General features: G+C 34.3%; 1 protein-coding gene across 1 annotated transcript in view; it reads left to right on the top strand.

Annotated features, from left to right (window-relative positions):
• InR (insulin receptor) overlaps positions 1-13,002 on the top strand; it is a 56,094-nt gene that overhangs the window by 825 nt on the left and 42,267 nt on the right. Inside the window, exon 2 of the mRNA XM_013320773.1 lies at positions 8,257-8,411. Within this exon, the coding sequence (XP_013176227.1) occupies positions 8,300-8,411 (112 nt within the window). The 5' untranslated portion in view covers positions 8,257-8,299. The remainder of the gene's footprint in view (positions 1-8,256; positions 8,412-13,002) is intronic.

The following is a 13,002-nucleotide window of genomic DNA, read 5'->3' as shown; positions in this document are numbered from 1 at the left end:
AATTGTATCGAAATTACTGACTTACCACTTATGGAATTGAATTTTAAGGCCATATCTATGGTGTTATGTATTAGTTAAAATAGGCCACACATTAACCATTTTTATCATGTTATTCTATCGTATTCAAATTAGCTTCTTTTTCATTAATAAATTTCGTGGAATTTTAGTCATAATAAAAATTTGGATAATCTCTTATTTATGTGATTTTTCTCAGTATGCCTAGATAATATATTTTACTGCGTGAATATCATTAAAAACCCGTGTGATGTTTTCATTATCGATAGGTAGTTGTAATAAACATGGTCTAAATTATGAAAACGTTTGAGTAAATTTAAAACTTAAAATAAAAAATATAATTATAACGGTTGCTATTAAAAATAGTAAATAACAGCTATTCTTTGTACAATGTACTCACCCATGTCACGTGCTGGCACTAGCTCTGTTACTGCGTCGTCTATTAATATTGCAAGGTAATTGTACTCCTAAACATTTGTATGTTTATTTATTTACTAGTAAAGCGTTTGCTCGTGACTTCGACAAACAACGAACACACTAATTTCATTAATTATAAAGATATAGATGACCCTTTCACGCGCAACATCTTTCGCAATACAAAATCACTGTCCTTAATAAGGGTAACTTGAATTAAGTTATTTAAAATTCAGCAGCGCATTTAATAACTTATAAAAAGATATGCGCAACAGATAATTTTGATCAAAAACCACAGATGAAATAGTAGTCTTTAATATAAATATTCTGTTGAAACTTTGACTTAAAATGACAGGACCAGTAAACGCGCGCATTCCTCTTTGCCGAAAAAAAAATTACAGAAAGTCCTTGTGCACTTGATTTGTACTTGTAAATGTTGTGTCGGTATGGGTTCATAAAGACATTTGTGTTATGTTATATTTACCTTACCTCGTTGCCTCGTCCTTTATAGTCAAAATAAAATAAATTACTATGCCCGATGCATGTTTTGTGATATTCGTGATCTACAAAATTTATATCGATTTATAATGTTTACTCAGTCACAAAACTTATTATTTTTAATCTACAACAAATCATTGAAACTTTTTTACAAACGATGTGGACGCGCGTCATTCGGATGGCAAATGTCAAAGTTTGTTTACATATTGTTTGCAAGTTATTTGATTATTAAACTAATTTGTAGCAGCTGGCGAGATATAAAAACTGCACATAATAAGGTAACTTCATTTATTGCAACTGATATAAGCCAAATTTTATAAAATATACTCTGAAACTAAGGTATGTGTATATACGATTTTGAATTTAGTTTATGATACGTATTATGAATTAATATTCGATGTATCATTCGTCTTAAGTTGTCCCGCGCCAAGTCGCGTATATTTGCGTTATTTGCTTAATATGTGCAAATAAAACAAATGGAAGTAAGTCAAGCGCCAACATATACATATGTACACAAGTTTATGTCAACATAATATACATAATTGTATAAGGATATACTTCAAGGTCTAAATAAAATCGAAATCCGTGTTCTCCGTGTGTGAGTTACTGTGGTACATAAAAATTTTAACACACAAAGACCGGATTGCAATATCAAAACAATATGTAGTTAATTGAAACAAGAAATATCGAACTGTTGGTCTTATGTTTTGGTACCGTCCGTTCGCATTGCCAAAACATGTCACCGCCTTTTTGGCAATGTATTTAACTGTCTCAATTATGTCGTAAAAAAGTTTTGATACGAAACTTGTTTATTGCATTTTTTTTTACATTTGTTCAATTTTTATTTAATTAGATATTTATTTAGATTCTTGTAAAAAGAAATTCTTATGTATAATACTTTAAATAACACAACGATGCACGTGGGGTCTCCCTGAGCCGTAAATTAAAGAATAAATCGTTACAAGAATAAACAATTCTTAATATTTAAGTTTAAAGAAGTTTAGATTTATAAGTTTGTTGTAATAAATAAGATAAAAAAGTGCGACCATCTATAAACCATATAATTAGTTTAACGGGAAAGTTCTGTGCAACCTTGTCATACTTAAGATAAAATAAAATAAATATACACGGATAATAAATCATTTTCAAATCAAATGCTGTTAAAAACTCTTTTTCTTTTCTATTATTTAATCTATAGGTAAATCCAAACATTTTCCATTTCTACCTTTAATAACAGAAATCATTTGATTATTAGGCCAATTACTAGTAACCCTAACATTCATATATATTTTGCATAATTATGATTAATTTATTAATGTTTCGTAAAAATAACTATATCACAACATGAGTTCTTACTTACGGTTGGTTTTAAATTATAGATGTATATTTAACATGTAAATTTTATGAACGAAAACTTGATTTTTGTTATTATTGAGTTAAAGTTAAAGGTTGAAGACGTAGATCCGTTGGCGATTTATAATTTGATAATGAATCATCCGGAGTTTGGGTAAGCACGCGGATAGCTCGTGCTCGGTGACTTTTGTCTAGAAATTGGCGAATATTAAAATAAAAGATAATGATTCGGTGTTAGAAATGACGTCACGCGGTCCGGGCAGATTGTAACAATTCCATATGAAACATATGTACATTCATTGACTTGCAAAGAAAGTTATTGATGTTGCAAAAACTGAATAATTCTGTTGCTGTACGTGATAGATTATCCGATATTTACATTTGTTTAGAACTTTCATTCAAGACTCTAATAATGATGAACATCAATGTTATTGTTCGTTATTATCTTTGAATTTACTCTGCCAGGGAACTCCCACGTACAATATATTGGTTTGTTTAAATGTGAAAATATAATTTTTATTTATAAAATGTAATATTTCGAAAAACACCTCATAAATAGTCTTTATTTTTTTTCTACAATAATTCTAATTTATTAAGCTTTGTGTATCAAAGGGTCCTTCCTATTTAAGATGTGTCAGCATCACAGCTCAGTAATTTTAAAAATTTCTACCATTATGATATAATGTTATTATATTAAAACATTGGTCTCAGCTACAATAGCAAACCTACATAAAAATTGATTGAAATAATAATATAACAATAACCTTTTGAATGCTCTGGATGACGTTAATCAGTTATTGTTCATCGCAGGTCAGAGGCACACACCTCTGTTATTGGATTGTTAGGTCTAAATGCGCAAGCGATAACAAAATGTTAACGTTTAAAATATAAGAAAAATACACCTTGAAGTGTTATCATAATTTACCGAATATTATATTTGACATTTCATAAATGATGATATGGGTATGAATTTTTGGTTTTGAGCAAACTGAAGACCCTATAGGGATGTAAATAAGGCGTCTAGAGAATCTGAGAAGCGCCGCATTCACTTTATCTGTCACCAAATTATCAACTTTCGCACCATATATATTTAATTTAAAAAGATTTCTCGTCTTTCGCTCACTTTTACAGAATTAAAAATACAAATTATTTCCCGTTTATTACTCTTAACTTTGTTTTGTTATATTTATGTTAAGAAAGTTGTTAAATTGTACTTAGTCGTTAACAATTTTAAGTACGATCCCATTTTTAAAAATTCATCTTAGAAATGTAAAAGAAGTAGAGGCCGAACGAGCACTGATGCGATACGCGAATGTTCCATTATCGTTACATGTGACAAATACATGCATACATTAACATTAGTCTTCTCCGACGACTTGATTTACTGCTTTTCTGACCTTATTTTAAGACGTGAGGTTAACATATAATTTATAATTATCACGATGTGTACAGACGACGCACTGACTCATGAAGATGGGTAACTTCCAAAAGTCGCTATTAAAAACTTTACGCGCCATTCGCATTTAGCGACTTTATTTCTCGTACGTGTCATTCCATCAGTATCAGGATGTTATTCAGCAGTAACGTTAAAAGTAAGTCTTCTTTTCTGTTATGGGCCTAAAATGAAGAGTTTATATTCTTTCCTGAGAATGTTACTAATAATTCTTCAATGTACTTCAATATAAATATGAAACCTTCACTTAAATATTTTTGCTACTTCTCCTAATCTTGGTTCTTATGAAATACGTGACTCCCTAAACTCACTTTACGAACGCGTGCTGTATTTCTTCAAATTATCTCGATTTCTATAGGACCCTTGTCTACAGTTTCCTTCGCTGCAAATAACTTTTAGGACATAATTTTTATTATTTTTTTTATCTATATATTTACTTCCAAATTACCAGCAAAAACTATGCCGTGTTTGTTAATATTGCCTCCAAAGATGTCATATTTTGGAGAATAACGGATACTATTATAAAAGATATGAAGCGAAGTATAGTTTGTGTAAACTCTATAATTTCAAGATATATCGGTTTAATTACTAATGATTAATGAGCACGTAGCGTATGTAGAGCATTTATGTAAAAAATGATAGTGTTGCAGACAGGAAGCGGCAGTAGAGTAGAGGTAGAATGCAACGTGTAGTACGGCGTGGTGTGGCGCTCTCGCGGCAGTGGTGGGACGCGAGGGCATTGGGGTGGGGGTGGTGGTGGGGTGCAATGTTTTGAGGCCCGGCGCGCCGCCGCACTGGCCGGTGCGCGATCGATCGTGCTGCGTTGCGCGCTTCTCTATTATTTATTACCGAAAATATGGCGGCGTGGTGCGGCGCGCGGTCGTCAACCTCGAGCGCCACGCTATGGCGCGTAAACAACTCCAGCGCGAAACGCGATACCTTGCTTTGCTAATCGTCGCGTTCGGCCTCTCCGGCTGCAACGGTGCTACTCCCGTCACACTATGCAATGCACCCTGTGCTCGCAACTTATTTGCATTATTATATTGTACGTTAAAGTTTTTATAACAAGATAAATGTAGAAGTTGTAAGCTAATACCTTATTATGAAATACTAAATATAACTTTAAAGCTATATTTTTTAGTTTTTTAAATAGTGATTGTTCGAGTCCTCCTTGATGAGAGAAATAAACCCGCGTTACAATCTCAAAGTCAAAAATTCTTAATCATCAAATGCCATTTACCCTTAAAGCATATTCATATCTTTTTCGAATCTATTATAAAATAATAACTAATTCGAGATTCATTAATACCGAACTTGGATAGTAAAATAGATAAAAAGTAGTTTGACTGACTGTTGTTACGACTCAAGTAAATAGATAATGTATTCCAAACAATACCGCTATAAATTAATTAAAAAGACTAGTAAAAAAAATTACTACGTGTCAACAATACATCCATTTCTATTTAGCACAAATGCTAAATTAGAATGTATCCTATTTATTAACTTGAAACATAATCAACAATCATTCACACTAGTGGCGTAGAAATATATCGTCGGGTGGGCGCCGCCTGACGTCACAATGACGTAGCCCTAGTACTCAGAACACGTATCAATGTGTGAGAACGAAAGGTACGCAGTACTATGTACTAGCTGATTATGAAAATATCAGGTTGTCGGTTTGTGCTTACACCTTACACGTGTCAACGTATCAACTCCGGCGCAGACCAATCACCTAACTGTTAGTTTCTACTGCACTGACTCTTGTTAACACATATTCGTGTCCTTTACATAATCTTTGAATAAAACGGAGACAACAATATATGCCAATAAATAACGCCAGTTGTATCCTACGCTACTGAAAGGTACCGTAGTTTCTATTAAAAAATACTTTTTTGGCATCTCCAACAAAGTCTAGTTTTTATACGTATATTTAGATCGTTTTCTCGGCCCTTGTCCATTGAAATTATAAAAAAGTTATCTTGTCCACATCCATCTTGTAGAAGGAAAGTGACTTACCATTTTGTCTTTTTTTCCGTACTTCCGTGTTTTTGCTAAAATATTCGCATGATTTGCTATAAGTAAAAGTTTAAAACGCAAATTTCGTAGATAATAAGCCATTCTATAGTCTTTTGTAAAGTAAAAGATAATTTGCTGAGTTATTCAAATAAGCAGTCTCAAGTGTCAGTGCGAACATCACAATGCGAATAATTAAAAGAAAGTTTAGTTGGTTTGTCTGATTGCAAACTTCCTCGTCTTTACTTTAAATGTTTTACTGAAATATTTTATCGTTAAAAATATAATAGTATCTTCAATATCTTGTAATGGGAGTAAGTTGATATATTCTCAAGGTGTCATTAACTTTTGATTAGATAAGCGTCGCCGTGTTTGATAAATAAAGATGTCCTTAATTTTACAATACCAAACCACGTATTTTTTTGTATGGCATGAATCATTTCTATATATATAAGTGGCGGACATATTTATGAAATATTTGTCTCTCAATGTTTTCCGGACTGAATGTGTTTTGTTCATATGTAGGGTTATTTAAAATACTTAATAAAAATAATATTGTATGTAACGCTAAGCATTATCGACGATGGCCCTATGAATTTTCCTCACGATTATCTGATAATTGACGGCACCAATACTTAGTCAAACTGAACCATATGTTAATAAATTTTTGGAACAAAAGATACGCAGTGTAATTCTTAGTATATAATACATATATTACGGCTTTAGTTTTTGTAAAAAGCCGATATGTGTCGGTCCGAATTGGATTGTTTGTTTCATCATAACTTTGTTATACATCGATCTTATCTGAAGACCAGCGCACCGGTTTAAAAGGACGTATCTAGCTGCGTGTTTCTTTAGCGATATTTATGTACAGCGGGTGTCGTGGGAATCGCGGAGGCTCCCACGCTAATTGCCTCCGCTACATGGTACCGCGGCCTTTGCCCACTGACAACTGCGATCAATGAAAATTATTCATTCATCGATGTAACAGCCATTGTTGTAGGCTATTATAATCTGTGTCTCCATTCAATTATTATTGCAATACTACGACGTATTGAGTAAACAGTGTTTTTTCCTGTACGAGCGTGCATCCGTTGCGTCGTGTCGGTTAGCTGGATAATAAATATTTATAAAACGGAACAAGCGTGATTTCATGTCATTTGCGTCTCCGTATCCGTTCTTTGTTCTTGGTCACTATTGTATTTTATATTCTTTCATATTTATTTCGTATATTCGTGCTCCATGTCGATGTCGTAGGTTAATGGTTGGAGCCATATAGTTCTCATTTCCGTCTTTGATTACCAGGCGATGTCAATATTCTCTGTACGCCTGTGTGTAAAAGTCTCTCTAAGTCTAAGTTAGTTTTACCACAACTTATCATCTCAGATGTCGCCCACTGCGGGGCGTAGGCCTCCCCAAAACATCGCCACGATAATCGGACGACGAGCGAGGGTAGTCCTCCCGTAAGATGGACCGATGATCTGGTAAAGTTTAGTTTTTATTCTAATATCCACGATGTGACTGAAAATTTATTCACCGTTTCGTTAGGTACTTTGTTTGTTCTCTTGCTAAATTTAAAGTGGCTCTGAATTTGGCATTTTCTATTTTAAAACATCTAAGCCAATACGTCGTGCTGCGGACATTTCGAAAAGGCAATTTATCGTCAGAGTTGATTGCGGTAAGAAGACTTTGTAATGGAAATGTACGGGCAGACCCATCTCAAAGCATTTAATGCGCTTCATATATTTAAGTTAAAATAAAACACAGGCGATGCATATAGTTTACGGAATTAAACCGGCCAAGGTAAACGGTTTGTTGTAAGTAGTTTAACGTTTTTATACCCTTGCGTACATTAAAACGAAGGCAAGACACGAAGATGTCATTATCATTACGTCCTAAAATGGAAGTGGAAAGCGGTGAGGTGTATGAATCAATCGACTCATACTAACAATACTGTACTTTATATTTGCACAATTATTTAATACTACAAGTAGATTATATTTATACAACAACAATCACAATCTAAATTCCAAATTTTCGGACCAGATTGTAATCTCTAACTTAAAGAATTATTGAAATTGTTTGTCGAGAGTTTTTGTATTTACACAATTTTAGTTTTAATAAGGAAAACATAATATAGTTGTAATTGTTCTTTTTGTCATTATTATCACCTTGGTGGTAGCCTCGACGTACGGTCTCGGGTTTCGGTTCTACCTAGAAATTGTACTTGACATTGCTCTAGATTCCGTGGCGTCTTATTAAAACATTCGTTGTTTTACTTTAAAAAGTTCTTGAACTCGTTGAATAATTTGAAAAGGTATCATCATCTTCAGTTTAATCAACTAAAGTGTAGTTTCGTTTAGTTCGTATAACAAATTTTTACAGCGACGACGGGAGTTTGTTATGATTGTTTATCGCGTTTTTCCTATTATGTACCTAATTTATTTTGATATGTTATCGTCTTATGTATAGTGGGTGGTACACAACTGTATATTGATGTGTTGTTTCAGGTCGTGTGATGGTTGGGGCTTGCGGGTGAGCGCGCGGCGCGGCATGCGGCGCGGGCGCGGACACCAGGCCGGCTGGCACGCATGGCCGGCCGCGGCGTGCGCGCTGCTGCTGGCCTGCGCACGCGCACACGCCCTTGAACATCTCGCACCGGGAGGTTTGTTATTATATTTTACACATTAAGCAAACCAATCTCTAAACATAGTTTAAAACTAACAAATCGAAACGGTAGTCAAATTTGTTAAAGTGGTAAAAAAAGTTCGTTTTCATTGGGAACTCTTGAATATTTGCTCTGGGTTTTGTCGTGTGCGTAATTTCTTAACAGGCTCGCAGTCAGTTGAAAGTTATCCTGAAAAGGTTAACATAAAACTGACATATAACAAATTAAAATTATTCAATCCGTTGTAAACGTCACGTCAATTAATTGCGCGGTTTGTACAGCGAGTGAATAAACATTAGACAATTGATAGCGGGCGCCGCGTTGTATCAATTAATCTTTTCAACGGAGAATAATTGAGCGATGTGGAAGGGAGCAAGCGGCGTTACGTTACGTGCCGTGCCGTAGAGAGCTGTCATTTGTTTCCCGGGGTTGGGGCATCTGCCGCGTCTGTCGGCACCTCGTACGTTTCTGTCACCTTTCAGCCCACTCGTTCCTCCCACCTTCCCGCTCGTATCCCCTCTCGACAAGCCGGACCACTCAAGTACTATTTTAAGCACGGCCGCCTAACGTTGACGCTTTAACTCCTCGTTAATTACTCAACGTGCACTGTTTATAGTATCGTAATACTCGTATTATATTTTAAAAAATTAAAACCCCCAATGGTGTTTTGATTTGATGTATCACCTTTTTGAAAGTGTTTTGAAAGGTTAAGTAAATGTTATTTAAAACGATGCATTCAATTTCACCGCTACTGACAAAATGTATAAATATTTACTATGTTTAAAAAATAAATTCCTCTTTATATACCTACTCTAACCGTTATGGTTTTCAAATTAACCTATTAGTGCATAAAGTTTATTAACGCCTTTTTCATTATGATCACTGTAATATATTTTCATTTCGAGTGTATTTGACCATTAAATTGTATAAAATATTTAATCAATATGAAAGTTAAGATTTTATAGCCCATCCGATAAATCGCTTCCCGGAATGTCATACCAACAGTATTACCACTTCAAATATATATTACAATACTGTTTAAAAAATAAACGGTTAGTAAAATATATATAACTCCTAAAATAACAATTTTATTGGCGTCCGATTTATCGAACGCTTTCAAGCATTGAAACGATTTCACTGCATTTACTTGCATCAAAATTATACAGAAACAAGTTTATACAAAAACTTCCACGAAAGAAATCCTTCCATGTTGTTCTTTATGAAATACTAGCAGTTGCCTGCAACTTCGTAAACGCAGAATTTAAGAAAATCTAGTATTATTTCGCTTGGATAGTGTCGCTTCCGAACAATGAAAGAATTTACCAGATCTTCAGTAGTTTTGTAGCCTATTCAATGTAAACGAACAAATTTTTCTTCTTTATAATATTAGTACACATATAGATGAAAATGCAAAAGACTAAAATGAAACTAATAAAGTTCATAGTTGATATATGTGTACAATCTTTAATTACAAGTTTGTAACTTTAGCGTACGTTTCTATTCAAAAGATGGTGCTTTTTTCTTTTGTTTCACAAATGGTGTAGATACGATACTCTAATATTTTTTTGGCAACAAAACTGATTGGTATTCAATGACCTATATTTTCAAGTAGTCTTCGTTCTTTGCAATTCAATGTAGCAAAATAAACATTGAAAATTTGTCTGACCTTGGCGGACTGAAGATATTTCCTCATCAATTAAATTAAAACTGTAACAGTTCTTATAAATTTGATATTCAAGTAAGGTTGTCTGCATATTGCTTAATTCTCTAAAATCCCGATTCCTCTGTTCATCTTTCTGCTATTAGAAGCAAACGCATTTGCAACTCCACGTTGTTGCAAATAAGAGGTAACGCTACTGATTGGATATTACTAGTGATATACAAATTACAAATACTTAAAGCAATGTTAAAGGTCCTGATCTTATTCTATGAGGGCCTTTATTGCTTTATCATGTGACTTGTAAAGTCAAGGATAGATAGATAGGATAGGATGGGAAGTTTATTTCTTAATTGTATATGGCTGTTAAGTATCTAAATAAATAAATAGACTTCTTGTTTAAGCTGTCGATAGTAATTAAAATAATTAAACAATAATATGGATTGTCCAATACATATATAAATTGTATAAGTTTTGTGGCTGAGAATCCATTTCGCCTAGGACAAGATTTCTTTTTATACTTTGTTATCGCTTCTGATATACATGTAGTCACCTTGTTTTCGTATAGTTCCAGATGGATCGAATTTATGTTGTTTTATGAATATTTTATATAAATGGTAATATAATTCATTATAATAATGTCACGATACATCTTCTCGGAAACTTAAACTGCTTTACATAATTTAAAGAAATGTATTTTATGAAAAAGATTGACCTTTTAGCACCATTTTGTAAGTTTTTTTAAGGTGTCAATTTGTCTTTTATAGCTTGTTCTTCAAAATTTAAATATCAATCCTTTAATCACATCAGATTTTCTTCTGCGTACGGTTTTCACCTGTGTGTAACAATACATGAGCATCGCTGACACGCAACACAATATTTAGGTTTCCCGGTGGCGGAGGTGACAGCTCGCCTCATAATGGCGGCCGGTAGAAAAGCGCATAAAGGCGGATGGTGCCCACCGGCGCTCCGGATGTTGTCTAAAACTTCCGCGGCCGTTAACCCCGCCCGCCTCGCCGCCCGCCACTCGCCGTCCGCCGTGAGGCGCTCGTGGGTCGCGAATTTATTTTTTATTTATTTGTACTCTATTTGTGCGTGCATTCGTTCGCTGTATCGTAATCCGACAGATAGCGCGGTGTTTGTTTGCAGCGTAGCGGCGGCGCGGCGGCGACGGCGACGGTTGTGAGGCCTCGTTTAGGAGGCGCCCCACGTTATCTCGCGAACACTGCCGAAATTCATTCGACCGTGTAATAAGTGCCGCCGATAGCGAACAGCGCCGATGTAAACAACTCGGCGCGCGCACTACACACTTCTACATATTTGTTGCGCGTCTCGCACATATTTCACAATATTAATCTCGACAAAACATTTCCCCTAGCTGTTCATATGTACATATATCGTTAGATCAAACATGTGAGTGATAATCTGTTTTGGTATTTTCTCTACCAAATCGTCAAAGAATTGATAAGGTTTATCACGTATGTTCCCCCGACAACGATTATTTGATGCGGAAATATGCTCTGTGATGATGATACTAACATTCAACTAGCATAACAATAATAGTGTCTTTATTATTTTGATTATTGCGCAGTTAATGAAATTAATGTATAATGTACGGATGATTGCATAATATGTTGTAATGTTGCTCACGACAGAAAGTTGTGACTAAAATCTATTGTTTCTATTGTAGATAATAAATTCAAATCACCAACTCTTATAGAGCTAAAACTTGTTACGTAATAGAAAAAATCTATTATTGCGCCGTAAAAATCTTTCCTATAAATAAGCACTTATTTTGACCATCCGTGAACAAGACCGATAAATGTTGTTCGGTTATTTTTAAACTTGTTCTGTCATAATTCAAATCCAATTCATAAAAGACGTAGGTTGTTTTGTTTATTAAAAAAATATTTTCCGTAACTCTATGTTTATTTAACACTAGTTGAACCCGTCATTCATTTTTTTGTACAGAACCTTTCTTTAGCGTCCTAAGGATATCCCAAAATACCTTTGTGAGTGACACTTCAAACTAGATTAGGAAACATCCATAAATGTCTTACTAACGTTTCACAGAATAATATTACGAAGTTAAGAAGAAACATGCTTGTTTTTGAATGAAGATAATATTTTTTTTATGATTATTGTACAACTTTGCGATTGCGTCAGGAATGTACCAAATTATTATTACTGTCCCTCTGGGTCGCTGTTTAGGACCAGGCAAAGACGGTCGAGGTGTCTAACCGGTGACTCAGACGAAACCGGAATCTCTCTGTTATTTAATAACAAGCCAACAATTTTATTGCTAATAGAAGAATATATTTTGGAAATTAAATTGCTGAGAAGGATGTCGCGAATAGTTGACGATTTCACTCTTCACGATTAGACAAATTTAAATCATAAAAAAGAAACTACTTGACATTGAAATTTCCATTAAGTTAACACTTGCTAATATTATATTGCTTACAATTTTCTTCCTAATGACACTTTGGGAGTGACGTCACAAATATTATTTAAGTACTGTTAAAACAAGATCAAGAGAGATTTAGTTTGACCTACTTTCACAACATTCTTAACGAAAACATTGTCTATTTATGAATGGACTTTGGTCTATCCGCACAATGCAACTTCATCACCACCGTATCGCGATCACCAAGTCCAGTTATTAAACGATAAAGCCACTATGGTTACGTGAAACAGTTCTTACAACGTAGAATCATTGGTAAACATGACATGACAAAATGCGTCATATTTCAATACGTGTGGCAGAGCGCGACTCGCACGACTGTTCGTATATGAATTACTACGCATGTTAATGTTTCCGTCGTTCACTATTTATATTTCAGTTAGTCGACGGCACACTTTGCTCGTATTAATATTTCATTTTGTTTTGCTTTATTTAGAACAAGGTAACGTAATGTATACTTAGTAACA

This window comes from Papilio xuthus, unplaced genomic scaffold, assembly GCF_000836235.2.
Source record: "Papilio xuthus unplaced genomic scaffold, Pxut_1.1 DF825946.1, whole genome shotgun sequence".
Taxonomy (NCBI): Eukaryota; Metazoa; Arthropoda; class Insecta; order Lepidoptera; family Papilionidae; genus Papilio; species Papilio xuthus.
This window is presented reverse-complemented; position numbering and strand designations above follow the sequence as displayed.